This window comes from Polypterus senegalus, chromosome 8 (genome assembly GCF_016835505.1).
Source record: "Polypterus senegalus isolate Bchr_013 chromosome 8, ASM1683550v1, whole genome shotgun sequence".
Taxonomy (NCBI): Eukaryota; Metazoa; Chordata; class Cladistia; order Polypteriformes; family Polypteridae; genus Polypterus; species Polypterus senegalus.
The window spans coordinates 107,353,830-107,369,693 of NC_053161.1; the positions used below are offsets into that span (position 1 = coordinate 107,353,830).

The 15,864-nt window shown below is 39.6% G+C and overlaps 1 protein-coding gene across 8 annotated transcripts in view; it reads right to left on the minus strand.

Moving 5' to 3' along the window:
- Positions 1–11,546: 11,546 nt before the first annotated feature.
- LOC120534195 (lymphoid-restricted membrane protein) overlaps positions 11,547–15,864 on the minus strand; it is a 101,565-nt gene continuing 97,247 nt past the window's right edge. For 5 of the 8 annotated variants that reach the window (XM_039761569.1, XM_039761570.1, XM_039761571.1 and 2 more), the window contains 4 exons: positions 13,665–13,720; positions 12,955–13,053; positions 12,370–12,480; positions 11,547–12,019 (listed from right to left, as the gene is read on the minus strand). In XM_039761569.1, the coding sequence (XP_039617503.1) occupies positions 11,776–12,019; positions 12,370–12,480; positions 12,955–13,053; positions 13,665–13,720 (510 nt within the window). In that variant the 3' untranslated portion in view covers positions 11,547–11,775. The remainder of the gene's footprint in view (positions 12,020–12,369; positions 12,481–12,954; positions 13,054–13,664; positions 13,721–15,864) is intronic. The other 3 variants (XM_039761572.1, XM_039761573.1, XM_039761575.1) reach the window with 3 other exon arrangements.

Genomic DNA, 15,864 nt, shown 5'->3' on the forward strand with positions numbered 1-15,864 from the left:
TAATATTATCAAATCATTTTATATAATAATGAAATGTTATGCTTTGAAGATTGACTTTTAGGTGGTGTAAGAGGTTACAGGTTTTGCTTCATCAGATTTTTTTCTTTACATTTCTTGCTGTGAACAATCTCTGTAAAAAAAGAACTGCTCTTCGAATGGCAGGATGCAACGGTGTGAGATGCCCCACGCCCGTCAAATCACACTATGACCCTGAGCCCGGGGCATCTTGTGGTTTATGACCGAGAGGAACAAGACAGAGATCAACAACTAAAAGTTAGTGCCGTGTCATTAAAAACAAAGACATAAAAAGACAAAAAGTCCCGATGACACACTTTAAATGATCAAAAAGCAAAAACAACAAGAAAAATATTTACACCCGCAAATCCTTTTCTTCCTCTTACTTCCCATCAAAATCAATTCACAGCACTGAGTAACCCGACTTCTCTCACTCACGTGCCTTTGCTGTCCTCCGGCGTTTCTAGCCAGCTGCCTCAGTCTGGCACCTACTAACCCAGAGTTGAAGAGCTGTGTGACGATCATGGCCTATCACATCTATTGCCACCAATGAGGGCTTTTGACCTGATGCTGGCCACTCATCACATCTGTTCCTCCCAGAACTCTATTCTTTAAATGAGTTCACACTCACATACACACATCCACAGTCAGACATGACTCACTCGCTCTCTCTCACTGGTAAGCATCCTCTTATCTTTTCCCAGGGCCTTAAACACTCGAGGGTTTAAAAACAAAACAACTTTAGTTTAATCGCAGGCTTGAACTCTGGCCGGGGTGCCGGCCTCACCCGCTCAGAGGTGCGCCCACCCTGTGGCTGCGAGTCACAGACTTACCAGAGTCTCTTATCATCACACCTTCTCCTCTTCTTCTGCTCAGAAAAGGTCTCCTGCCTTCTCTATAACTATTTATTCAGAACAAAGTGGGCTATAAATAGTTATCCTTTAACCTCCTTACTGTTATGTTTAGCACAGAAAATCAAGCCAAAACCATTTTGTTCTGTTATTATGGATAACAGAAACATGTAAATACTGAAACATCAACCTAAATACAGTAGGAAAGGTATGTTGAGTGTCCACTGCTGTCCTGATGCACATTTAGTACACGTCCTTCGTGTGATACGTTTTAAAATGGCCACCAATGCACAGTCGGGACAGCAGAAGTGTGTTTGTCTGCCCATTTTTCTTGTGATCTTGTGCATGAGTGGGTAGAATGTCATTGTGCCTGATCCGCACGAGCTACTGCATCACAAGGCTTCGCGACTCCCACATTTGTCCTGACATGGACATTGGTAGTTGCTGCATTGTGAACAGTGCTTAGAGGGCTAACAGCTTTATTGCACTCATTTTTCTGAGCAACTGCTTGCTCCATGGTGAACGTTCAGGTGACCAAATTCACCAGGAACATCACAGCGTTGCCATACAGTGCCGTATGCATGTTTCACTATCCATGTTGATGTCTGAGGACCCTTTCCCATTGCTATCATCTGATTCAACTAAAGCAGGCTTTACAGCTTTTTATTTACATGCTGTTGTGTGTTTTAGTGAAGACTCCTCCCCTCTCATTAATATTGAGGAGTTAAAACAGAGCAGCCAAACACAGAAATGTGCAAGTTATTTTTAATCACTAGTTGGCAGCACAATACGATCTCAAGAGTTAGTTTTGCTTAACGCTGTCCATCACATTATAACAGCTTATCCCGAAAGACGCTCGGGGTTAACTGTTTTTACATAGAATTCTGAGCCTGAGGGACACTTGGGGTTAACACCCATGACGTGACTTGTCACAGCAACTTCCAGTTTATATGAGATTCTGTATGAATGACTAGCGGGGCCCCTAGTGGACCAGGCTGTAAAGAGCCACATGCCATTCAAACCATACCCGAACACAACAAGACAGACATGACCAGAACCATGAGGATCTGCCATCAAGCTGCCTTTACAGATTGGAATAACATTAGCTAGTTTAGTTTAGCTGCCGCACAAATTAACTGTCTAGCTGTTGATGATAAAATTGATCTAAATAATTTCCGCTCTGGGTTTGATAGTTTTATTTTTGACCATATATTTCATACTCAAGTGATTGTCAGGTGTCGCATCCGATTCACAATATGGCAGTTGCTTTGAATTGTTGGGATTTTTTAAAGTCTGGTACCCCTCCAGCATGTTATTAAATGGTAGCTTTGAGGTAAGTGTGAAGAAAATGAAAGAGATATTTTTAGATAGGAAGAGTATCATATAATTTAAGAATCAGCCAAGTTCTACAAATATTTGGGGGTACACAATAATGAAGCATTTGGACTTCCCCATCTGGCCCAGCTAATTCAAGAACAAAAGTTGTTTTTCTTACCCAAACTCGTCCCGTTCTACAAAAGCTCTGCTGTTTGGTGTTCTGGCTTTTACTCTGTTATGCATTCACGTGAAGTTAAACTGCAATGCACAATGACAGCAGCACATACATCTGCGGATCATCACCGTGCTGTCCCAATCCTTAAGAATTTGAGGACGACAGAGAAAGTGGCCATTTGTAGCTCAGCTCTTCCACACATTGATACCAAAATGTTCAATGGAGTAGGCCACAGCCTCTTAGTGTTCTTCAAATGTATTCCAACATAGAAGTTCTTTCTTTCCCACCCAGACATACCAAGGTTTTCCTTCTTTTCCAATTCTGGGAGGTCTATTGTGGGTCCTCAGTCTGCCCTTTCCCACCTTGACTGTATGGTGGTCCTTTAGCAGTCGATAGAACCCTGCATAACCACCCACAAAAAGAGTTTACCCTAAGAGTATTTTGTACTTCAACACTCTAAAACAGGGCTATTCAATTGGCGGCCCGTGGGCCACATGCGGCCCAGAATCAACCTCCGAGTGGCCCAGCCCGTGGTTCCGCCCATAGATAATAAATTAATATATATTATTCATAAATTGTTATTTAATATAATTTAATATAAATATATATATATATTATATTAATATAAATATATAGTATATTAATATAAATATAAAGTATTTATTATGTCTATGGTCCCTAAAACGCGCATTCCTACGTAAATTACGTAGCCTGCAACACGCAAACAATGCAGAGCGTGCCGGTAGTAGCTTAGATTACTATCAATATGTCTTTCTAACACTGAAACGTAAAATTGCCAATGAAAACCGTAAGTTTAACCCTGCCTGGACTGACAAATACTTGTTTATTTTACCACCACATCCAAACGCCAAACCGATGTGTTTAATTTGTAATGAGTGAGTTGGAGTATTTAAAGATTACAATGTGCGGAGGCATCATGTTGAGAAACGACACACTTTTCGCACCAATTTTCCAGAGGGATCTCAAGAGAGGGCTGCAAAAGTGCAGAGTTTGATTGCATCTTACAACCGAGCAGTACTACCATGGTGCGGTCATTCACAGCCCAAGAGAGAGCTACTGCAGCATCCCTTCGTGTTTCCTGGATACTGGCAAAAGAAAAGGCCATTCACAGACTCTGAAACCGTGAAGGACTGTATGCTGGCTGTCGTGGATGAGGTGATAAATGACGATAAAATTAAAATGAGCGTGGTATCTGCTATAAAAAACGTACCCCTGTCAGATGCTTCAAACATTCATAGGGTTAAAATTCTTGCTGCAGATGTTTATGAAACGCTGTTAGGAGACCTGATGAAAGCTGATACTATGTCTATAGCAGTAGATGAGTCCACAGACAAAACTGATACTGCTCAGTTGTGCATATATGTCCGTTTTTTTGATGGCAAATGCTTCCGAGAGGAGCTGCTCGCCTACTGCCGTTAGAAGGACACACAACTGGCGATATAGTCTTTGGGAAAATTTCCGCCTTTTTTAAAGACAGTGGTCTGGATATGAAGCGTGTGTGCATGCTTGTGACAGATGGGGCTCCGTCCATGACAGGGAAAGTGAATGGTTTGGCAGCACGTTGGTCCGCTGTTGCACCTCAGTTGATCTCCTTACACTGCATTGTGCATCAGGCGGTGTTGTGCGCAAAACTAAGCGGGCGCTCAAAACGACAATGGACAGCGTTATGGCTATAATTAATTTTATTCGCTCCACATCAAGCCTCCAACACCGCTTATTCCGCATGCTGCTGTCAGAAATGTCTGCTGAGCACCACGACCTTCTTTTGCATAATGACGTGAGGTGGCTGTCCAAAGGCAAAGCACTGGAGCGTTTCTGCGGAGAAGAGATCACAACTTTCCTCCGCGGCAGCAAGCAAAAAAAGGCAGAAACGCACTTGAGTCGCATACTGGACGACAACTTCATGGCCGATGCCTGCTTTCTGAGCGACATATTCAAACACCTGAACGATCTCAATTTGGGACTACAAGGCAGAGACAAAACTGTCATCGACCTTGTGGAACAGATGCGCGCATTCCAAGTTAAACTGGACCTTTTCGCAAATGATTTGAGCACAGGCGAATGCTGCATTTTCCGACACTCCGCAAAGGCATCTTACCCCCCGCACAAATCACGGATGTGATGACAGATTTCATTGCGATGTTGAAAAATAACTTTGCTGGTTGATTGGATGGACTTGATCTGCCCACAGAGTTGGCCGTTTTTGTCAGAGACCCGTTCACTGTTGCAATAGAAGGCGATTTATCCGCCAGAGCTAAGAAACTGGTCCCTTCCATTGACGAGGGGAAATTCACACTCGAACTTGTTGACATGCAGTCATCTGTAACCATGGCACAGGAGCTTTCCACTAACGGGCCTGCAATGTTTTGGACTGATGTCAACGCACATCAGTTCCCTAACATTAAGAAAGTAGCGATCGTCATGCTCAGTATGTTTGGATCAACATATACATGTGAGTCAAGTTTTTCACACATGAACTCCATAAAAAGCGACTCTCGTTGCTACCTGACTGACCATACTCTCCACCAATGCCTTCGAATTGCATTGACAACTTACAAGCCTAAAGTCACTGCTCTCGTTCCAAACAAAAAATGTCACTTCTCCCACCAAATCAGCAGGGTAACTGTAGCCTACAATACATCAATATAATGTGGGATGTGTAACAGAGGCATGCCTAATCACACATGGTGATTTAAAATATGTTCCCTCGGTGTTGTTATAGTTGTGAATACTGTGCACTTTGAGATGTTCCTGGGTCAAATGTGTGCAAGTTGTTTATTTTGTTTCAAAAGGAAACAATGTTATTTCTAATAGCCTACTACTGTGCACTATTTTGTTTTATGCACTTTGTGATCAGATAGGTCAGATATGTAGCCTAGGTCAGTTTTGTTTCTTTTGTAAGTGGAAAAAATAGGGGCTACCTCAGATTCTGTTAATTCAGCTCTTTTTGTATGCACCTTTTGCTCTGCAAACTGACCAAAGTTAAAAGAGAAACAACGAATAAACCTTATGTTTTTCAATAAATTTGTTTGTGTTGGTTTTAAAATTTGTCATTACGAGCTGCTTTGCCGCTAAAATGACTGGCTCAGCTTACCTTCTTGGTTTGGCAATTTGGCCCAACTGAATGAATTTGTAATTGAATAGCCCTGCTCTAAAAGAAGGGAGTCACCATGCTGAGAACTGATATTCATGAATAGGTAAAGAGAGTGAAGTAGGACCTTATGAGCTCAACATAATAGTACTCATAAGTCTGAATGGGGAGAAAGTTTCAGAGTTCTCAAAGATTGATCTCATTTATTCCAGCTGTCTGATGCAAAAAGGTCAGAGAGTGTGCGTCAGTGCTTAAGACGCTCGATTGTAACCCACACAAGTGCTAGTTTAAACCATCTCCAACATGATGTGCTAACTGCGAGCAATCACATGAAGTGCCCGATTATCCATTCCTACATTTGCATTCTGCTTTTCCTGGTAAGGATATAATGCTTTGACCTTTCCCAGCCAATATCGCTCTACGTCACCACCTACGATTGTGTAGGAGAGTTGGATAGCAGGTCAACCTCAAAAATGCCCTCGGACCTCTTTCTGCGGTGTGGATACAATACCTAATATAAATTTCACAATCGTATGCCAATAACTGTGAGAAACAAGCAAGGTGAAAATAACTGTTATATTAGTCTTATATAAAAAAAAATATACAAACAAACGACAACAACCAAATTCATGAAAGCACCTCCCTCAACTCACAAATATGGTATGCAAATAACTTAAGGAAAAAAAACCCCTTTGCCCCAGACAAACCCCAAAATCCAGGCAGTTTCCAGACACTTGTAATACTAGTCCATTTTCCTTGTTCAACCCTGAAACACGCTACCCCAAATAAGCATGGATTGTTCTTATCTCACCCACTTTACTTCTTCCTGACTGTCCTATCCATTTATACTTTAGACTGGGACTGCCATAAGCAGACAAGACAATCCTTTCTCTGACTGTGGATAGTCAACGTTTGCTGCTTCTATCCCCCCGCCCTGTGACCAGTGTGTGTTGAAAACTTTTTCTCCTTCTCCTTTCTTGCCTTTGGCTGTCTTTTTTTTTTTTTTAACTGTATCCTGGCATCCTTTCTCCATGACAATCCTTGGAAACCACAGCAACAGACCACAAAAACCGTCTGCCCAATGTGCCCGATTTCTCCCCCCGCACCATCTAAAGGGTGAATAGGCAGCTACAGTGTTGACATTGAGGACGGCTAAGACACAAAAGCAAAATCAAATAGTATCTATGTGGCGGTGTCACAAGGATTGCAGGAACAACATGTTGGGCTGGTGAATATCTACTTACTACCAGGACAACTGAAAAATATAATCCCTGTAGTCATATCCTAGGTTTTAATTCCTAGGTCAGCTGGATCACAAACGTTTTGTTAATAAACTGGATAGTCTCCATATTTCTACTGCACCTTGGGAGCCTGTCCATGAAAATCATACACAGGAGAGGAAAAGAAGGCGGCAGCTTCTGGGAGTCCAAAATCTACATACATAAACACACCACTCGCTCTGAATGGCTTGGCTCTGCAGCCTTGGAACCCCATCCTCTTGCGCAGGGGTGGGCAGATTCAGTCCTGGAGGGCCGCAGTGGCTGCAGGTTTTTGCTCCAACCCAATTGCTTAATATGAAGCACTTACTGCTCAGATAACACTTGTGCTTCACTTTAGTTGTCTCGCTCGTTACGATTCTGAACCCTTATTGCTTGTTTTAGTCTTAAACAGCTATTCTCTTGGTTTTTAATGGCTTTTTATTAGCAATAAGATTCAAATGACAAAAGAAAGCAGCTTTTCTCCATTTAGCTTGTTACCATTTAAACCTGTGTTTTTTTATCATGCACTATTGGCTTTAATTAAATACTTGGAAGGAAAGTGAAGAGGAAAAAGTGAAAGATCGAGTGTTACTCCATTTTAGCCTTCAGGTCATTTAGATGATATCCTTACAAAGGAGAACATCATCTAGGATCTGATATGGCAGAGTTAAAGAGCACTAACAAGCAATCAAATTTTAATTATTGGCATGGATTGTTTTCTAATTAAGCAACTGGGCTGGAGCAAAAACCTGCAGCCACTGCGGCCCTCCAGGACTGAATTTGCCCACCCCTGCTCTTGCGCCTCCTTCCAAAAGACATTAAAAGAGTAGCCACTCATGTGCTTTGTCCACAAGTTTGGAAAACTTCCATCCACTGTTCAATAGCCAGGATGGAACCCATAATGCGCCTCCCAAATCGGAGATTAGCCTACTGGACAGGGGCCTCCATTTCAGCAATGGTTTTCTCAGGGAGGCCGATTAGTGCTATTAGATTCATTAACTGGTAGACCCTCTTATAGGATTAGTACTGTCACAGGTCCAGAGGACGCTGAAAACCTGTGCTAATCAACATGCAACAGTTTGCCACTCTCCGGCTAAAACATCGGCCTTTCGTACCTGAAATAACTAACCTCAAAGTTCAATTTCTAATAGGATGCAATGGAAAGTTAATGTAAAAGTATTCACCACTTTAAGACTTTCCACATTTTAATTGTTACAGCATCGAAACATGTTGCATTTAACAGACCCCAGAGGGGTTTGAATAAATTTTTTTTTTACAAATTTGAAAGATTTTTCCATTTAAATTAATGGCAACAAAGGCTTTAACAGAAAGGCAGGTTTAGAAAGGGTTCAAAATGGGACACCTAAACTAAACTCAATATCTCAACCCAAATCCAACGATCAAGTGCCCAACCACTCTGACATGTTCTCTTTCTGAAGATGGGAAGAAAAGCCAAGCAAGATGATACCTTTTATTGGCTAATTAGCTCAGGCCCCTCGAAAAGCTTGCATATTGTAATCTTTTTAGTTAGCCAATAAAAGGTGTCATTTTGTTTGGCTTTTCTCTACATTCATAATGGCTAACACGGGACAACACCCTAGTACTGAAGATGGAAACCGATACTCCAAGTCCACAAGTCCAAATGCATTGTACCACTCTTCCGCACAACACTGAGGAGGCATTAGCCAAAATACCCCAGCACGATATGCAGTACTTTCAGCATTTCTGGTCGGATGTCATCCACCCTAATCACTACGGCAATCGTACTCACAAAGATGGATCCAACCTCAACAAAGGCTTCTGGCACGGACTGTCCCAATGTGGAAGTCACCACCAGGTTTAGGAGTTCCTCCCATCTCTCAACAAGAGTCCACAGTTGAGGTCAATGTCTCCCCACCTCTTGCTGGCAACAGCCTGAGCAACATCCCTCCACACTTTACATCATTGAATTGTTCACTGGAACCTCTTTGAGGCCATCTGAAAATCATTCTTGAAGTACTCGGAAAGATCCCCCAATACATGTGCCACTTTTTTGGCTTATTTGTGGCTCTCAGACAAATCTGGAGACCCTCTTGCTGATATTACACTGAAGGCCATTGTCGATAGATAGATACTTTATTAATCCCAAGGGGAAATTCACATAATCCAACAGCAGTATACGGATACAAAGAAAGAATATTAAATTAAATAGTAATAAAAATGAAAAAAATAAAATTAATGTTAGCATTTACTCCCCCAGGTGGAATTGAAAAGTCGCATAGTGTGGGGGAGGAACGATCTCCTCAGTCTGTCAGTGGAGCAGGACGGTGACAAAAGTCTGTCACTGAAGCTGCTCCTCTGCCTTTAATTTGACAGCTTGCCTTACTTCTACTGTAGTACCTCAGTTAAGCCCATTTGGCAAGGACTGAACATCCTTGACCTCTCCCAAAATGAAACAGCAGCAGCTCTGGAGGTGTCAGTTCTCTAAGTTAATAGGTGGTTCTCCAGTTATGGACAAAATGAAAAACTGGTCTAGGGTTGGCCGGACCCCACAAAGGACAGCTAGAAGTCAGAGATGCACAGAAGAGTTTTGGACAAGTTACCACAGGGAGGCTTGAGATACCTTTGACTCTGGAAGTACGTTAGACATTATGAGCACACTCGCACCACCTGTTGGGATCTTCCATGTGTGTCTGGCCAATGCTTCATCCAACTAAGAAGAGATGACAACCAAGTTCAAGTTCAATTTGATTATGATGTGTACATGATACCATTATATTCTCTATAGTGGACAGTTTCCAACCTCTCTTTGCTGGACTGCCCAGAACAAACAGCCTCGAGTCAGATGGCACAACTACTAAAGTCAATTATGACCTTTGGTACTCTGACCACAGGTAAACATATGAGGATTGTCGTGTGTAAAAATTGTTAGGAGCACAAAAATCCAGAAGCAATTCATCTTGTTTTGTCCAATGTAACCACCACCATTTGTACAGCACCAAGCTAACGACTTGTAAATATTACTGCACCCACCCATCACCTCTCCTATGGAGCAACTTCAGAATAGAAGAGAGAAGGACAAACCACGATCAAGATGTTAGGTTCCAGAGACAATTGTATGTATAGATATGAGTAATTACATCCAGTTGGTGTTTTTCCAAACTCTCACCCCAAGCTCTGGCTCATCTGCCAGAAAAGTTATATTCCACGTGCCAAGAACCAGTCTTATAACAGGCACGGCACCTGACAGTCAACCTTTACCTTACGGGTGATGAGCCCACATGGCGGCTCTGTGAAGCCTGATCAGACTGCAGAAGTCACCTGGCCATCAGGAGCTCATGGGTGAAAACCTGCTCCAGGCAAGGTTGTCTTGTTCAAAATATTAAGATGGTTAATTTAGGAGTTGCTCTTTGCCTGCATAAACAAATCTTAGTGTATCTTTGCCTGCATTAAGTGTATAACTATTCTATGCTTTGCATTCAGAACATACAACTTAAAAACACATGCATTTTAATACCAAAAAGGTAAATATTTAAAATGTAAATCTAACACAGCATGTAAAGATAATATTTTGCAAAATATGTTCTTAAAATACAATTTGAATTCACTTATTGTTCGACGCTCTGAAGTTCCTACCCCATTAAAGGTTGTCAGAAGTGTGCATCATGTCCGTTTCACAGGCCTTCAGCCACAAACTGTCATGTATACTCAAGTGAGAATAACTTCATTAAACCCTTCTTGAAAAGGTGTCTGTCATTATTTCACATTGTATATTGTATTCAAGGTTTGCAAACAAAATGAAAATAAAGAGGACATGATGAAACAGTCAGGTACCCACATGACAATCTGTGGGTGTATGTGCTAGCAAGCGATAGATAGATAGATAGAGAGATAGATAGAAAGACCTGAGGGCTATAAGGAATTGGACAACCTTGGGCTGCTACAGGTAACACTTTGGATTGATCTTTTTATTACAGCTTTATAATTCGACTATTTGGTTAAATATGGTTAAACAAACAAATTTCTGCATCCACGCCTATAATGACTTAGAAGTAGGGAGGAGGAAGAGAGAAAAATGTTTGCGTGGGCTCAGCAATATTTACATCACCCATATACAGGTACTGTATATGATTGCATTTGTGAGCCTAACTCTCTCTTTTAATATTAAGCCTCTGTTTATTACAGGCAGTGTGGGACAGTCATTAAGGCTTTGGACTTCAAACCCCATTACTGACACTATGTGACCCTGAGCAAGTCACCTCACCTGCCTGTGCTCCAATTAGAAAAGCCAAAGAAATGTAACTGGATGATGCAGTTCAAATGTGGCAAGTTACCTTTGATAGAGGCATCAGCCAAATTATTTAATACCTGAATACGTTCTCTCTTTGGGTGTTCTAAGTTGTATTATTTTTTTAAATACTTTTAGGCAAGTTATGGATAATGCTGATCTGAAAAATGAGGCAACTGGTCATATTTAAAAAGGTACACATGGGGTAAACAGACTGCGAGCTTCCTGATATTACAGCATTCAGTCAATAAATCTAATTCCTGAATCCACTTTGATAATGTACCTTGATTTTGCTTAACAGATTACATATTGTCCAATAACTCTGTATCCAATATCTCCTTTTAAAAATCATGATTAGTGTGTTAGTGTAAGCACATATTTTGAATGAATTTTTCTAGAAGCTTTACTAAAAATGTAAAACACCTTTTTTTAAAAGCAATGTCTTTATTTTAAGGATCGCTACAAACACATTATTTTTGACAATATAAATAGCTCAAATCATAATAAAATGATACAATGATTATAATAAGTTAGCAAATTATTTTTAGAATTGACAATTTAAGGATTTCTTTATTCCTCCAAACATTAAGAGCACTGAATATATACATCTTCTGTGTAATGTATCTTTAACATTATTTTAGAATTACAGTGTTTTGTGTATATAGAATTTAGTAAAGTCACAAACTAGGAATAAGGTGTCTCCAGTTCTTCAATAAAACAAAAATGGTTTAAATAAGTGGACCAAAAAAAAGTGAACATTTCCCAAGAAGGGATTATAATTAAACAGGAGGCTGACCGTGATGTCGAAGTCCAGTGTAAGGCCATAAAAGCTGTTGTATCGCTACCCAGGAGTCACCTGTCCCGACGGGGGCAGCATCAGCAGCTGGCTGCAAGGCAAATCCTGCAATAAGGCCAATAAAGGCAGCAAACAGCACAATCATAAACAGAGAGATCCAAAGTCCTTTGGTGGGTTTAGTGAAATTCTGTCTGTAATCAGCGATATGTGAAAACAGGCTGTTATAGCTGTGAAAAGAAACATTTCATTAGGTTGCTGTTTTCCTTGTAAAGTTTACTATTTTTAAAGATAAAGCTAGAAAGCAGGAGACCTCAACCAGGGAAAAAAAAGCAGACAGCCTTTGGGTTTGTTAAGTCATGTGAGCACACCGCATGGCTCACTTCCTTAAGTCAGAAATGGCAAATCCCACAGTATGCTCATATTTTAAAGGAGAAATTGAAAAGTCATAAGTCAATAGCTTCCAGTCACAAGAACAACAAAAAAGGAAAAAAAGCAGCTTAATCAAGCACCAGCAAACTTCCATTCTGCAAGCTTTTTATTCAAAGCAGAGTTGCGGAAGAAAGTATTTAAAACTAACATTGTGGAGGCAATTGATATTTTATTCCCCTTTTCTGAGAGGCTTGCTTTTCGTTCCTGTACTTCCTCTCGCTTTTCCACTGTTGGAGTGATTTCTGTTTCTTGTTCAGGCCTGTAAACATATTGGTATTTGACAAACAGAATCTGTTATACTATGATAACCTGCTTTACTTGATTTTCATAGCAAAAAGAGTTTAAAAGTTATCTGCCAATCTAAGTAAGTGGGTACAGACTATTCCACTTGCACATCGAATGCACTGTTAATGAAAAACCATCTTAAAGTTACAACAAAAATATGTTAGGAACTGATAAGATATACTGTACACTACAGCAAACATGCTGAAGGGATGCTCATTCAGCCCGTACAGGTCAGCACAGAATTCTCAGCCTTACATTTTTATACGATTTAGCTTTTAAAAAACTGGCATAGAAAGTGCATAACAAGAACTACAGTATATATGTTTACAGATGATCACAGCCTTTATTTTTCACTTTTATTGTGATTATATTGTACGTCTTGCTTGCTTACACAGTTAGCACTTAAGAAAAGCAAAACTCTGCCTTACTCTTTAACAAAAATCCTTACCCTTTGTTTAAAGAGAGCTCACCGGCCTCTGCCCATGTGGACGTGCTAATGAATCGCTGTAATGTGGGGCGAGTGTATTGCTTTCCACCCAGCCCTTTCCTGTAATTAATACCAAATATATTAATAAATATGTGATATGCAAACAGCAAGGTGTGCGTTACAAATAAGCATACTGAAGTGAAACTCTCCTTGCTGTTAGCTATTATTTACAAAACTAATTTGGGGTTCAGCTACTCCTCTCACCCCAAGAAGTGACCAAAATAAGGCAGCCCAGCCCTTTTGGCTGTTCCATTTCAAAGGGACTGGCAGCCTTGAACATATAGACTGGCGATGCCCCCTTCATAGGATTCATTAAATCTTGCTTTGCTCAGGGATAGACCACTAACTCCAACTGGGCAATGCAACTGGCAAGATTCCTTCACTTAATTTGAATTGTGGCAGACTTCCAGTTTCAAAACTCTTATGTCGGTCTACACTTGTGTCTGGGATTATTATTCTTATCTTTTGCTTACATAAGAATGATGTAACACAAATACAGAACAAAGAAGTTTAATATTTAATATCAGAAGCAAATATTGAAAATGTAAAACAAATGAAAACAATTTGTAACCTACACAAATGTTTTTGTAAATTTACATAAAAAAGGATGGCATTCACTGGTATTTATGTAAGCAGTCAAATTCTATTTTACGCAACTCTGGGACACCTACCATGTATGAGGCCGTCTGGGCTGCACATCTCCTCCTACAGTTTCATGGAGCTTAGGCTTCAAGACACAAATTTTGACATACATGAAAGTCAGAAAGCATACAATCAAGCAATGAACTTCAATCCGCAACTTAAGTCAACATGATTCTATAGTGCCTAGTACAGGACATACAGAGGTTGCCAAACAAAAGGAAAATGATGAATAAAATTGTGTATCAAATGCTACAATATGCGCGTGTATTTTTCCAGAGCAATGTTAACAGTACGTTGAGATGGATATTTGGATTCTGAAAAATAAGGATTTGCAAACAAACATGGAGCCTAATCAATAATGATAGACTATGGCAATGGACCTGTTTGTGGATGTAAGTGCAACAGAGGGAGAACCTTGTAGATATAAAGATGGCTATCTGACAAGCCAGTTTTTTTTTTATTTTTTTTTATTTAAAATACTTTTCTATGTATAAATATATACACACAGCACATTTTTATATACACATTTTATATACATACACATTTATACATATATTAATATATATTTTTTTATGAGTCATTAAAATTACTTCAACAACTTCACTATCTTTTACTTTGACAAGCAGTATTATCAAATGTAGGTTAACTTTAATCCCACCAGAGGTGTGTAGTAATGGCTAATACTCATGTTGACTCATAGATCTGACATCCTGGGTTCCTGGATATTGGATCCCATCTGGTCATCATTCCGTTTCATGCCTTTCACCTACTGTAGTGCCACCAGACTCTGCTAGATTCTGCCCCCCTTGCCCCAACACAACCAGACCCAGAACAGGATTAAGCAGATGTGAGAAAAGTATGTTTATTAAAGACACAAACCAACTTCTGATTAAGAAACTGGATTACAGCACTGCAGGATCAAAACTAAACACTGCTAAGTGATCAGCAATTTAGTGAAACTCGAACAAAGACGTTTTAAATGCAAAGCTCATTAGCCTGTCCTCTGTGAACCTGGCTGTGGTTAACATGCATCACAGAAAGCTTTGACATTTTTCTGAAGGCTTGTGACTCCCTCCAAAATCCAATGTAGTGAAGTTACAGAGATGGCAGCATGAGGATTTCTCCAATAGCATTTTAAGAAACCAAATTGGATTTTACAGAATTGAAAAATGATTTTATTAATATTTCTTACAACTAAAGATTTTAAAGGCCTCAAATGCATTTTTAAAATACAGTGCAGAGTGACCCTACAGGTATGCATTTGAACAGAAATTGATAAATTTGTAAATGATGGTGGTACCTCTTGTACAAATGTGAAGAAATGTCTCTTCAAAACAGTTGCACAAGAAAACTTAGCAAGTATTCTGCTTTACAGGAGGACATTGCAGGCCTTCAAATAATCGCTTGACAGTATTATGCAAATAGGGACTGACAAGAAATCAAGGGCTGAAAGGCTTACTTTTGTCATAACGTCCTTATGCAAACCACAAAGCTGCCAGTTCAGTCTCAACATTTTTTGTGCAACTTAAACTGCCACTGCTACACACACACACATACAAAAACACTTTTCTGTGAACAATGCTATCCTGTATTATTTACTTTTATGGACAGTAGTTCACACTGGTTAAAAATGTAAAAATGTATGGGTCATTTCAAGTTTGTTTATACTTATATTTTACCATATGTTATAACTTCCTGTCTTGAATATGTGTTGCTTTGTTTAAACCAACACAGAACTCAGATTAAAATAAGTTGGTTTAAGCAAAAAAAAAAAAAAAAAAAGTTATTTGCAAGTACACTTTACCGGTTACTAAATAAACATTCAGAGATATGTGAGAGCTGGGCAGGAAATCATTTTAAGGCATCTGAAAATATGGTTCAGACATTTTAAAATAGCTGTGTGCATTTTCTCTCAGAACATACTATATGTTAGATCATAAAATGCATTTAAGATATGAGACTTTAAGATAACTTAAAAGTTCTAAATGTAATTTGGCTTGCCATGTTATCTGTCCTTTATACATTAGAGGCAACATTAACACTATATATGATCTGCAGTTTTAGTGAAAAACTGCTTACTTGCTTACCTAAATTTGCATCAAATAATCAAGATATATTTTATTATAACAGGTATTGTATTGTGAAAGAAAAAGATTACTGTTATGTAACCCAGCACCACCTGAAAAAAATTAGCTGGTGTTATTGATCCAAATCCCTGAAAGTGAAGAA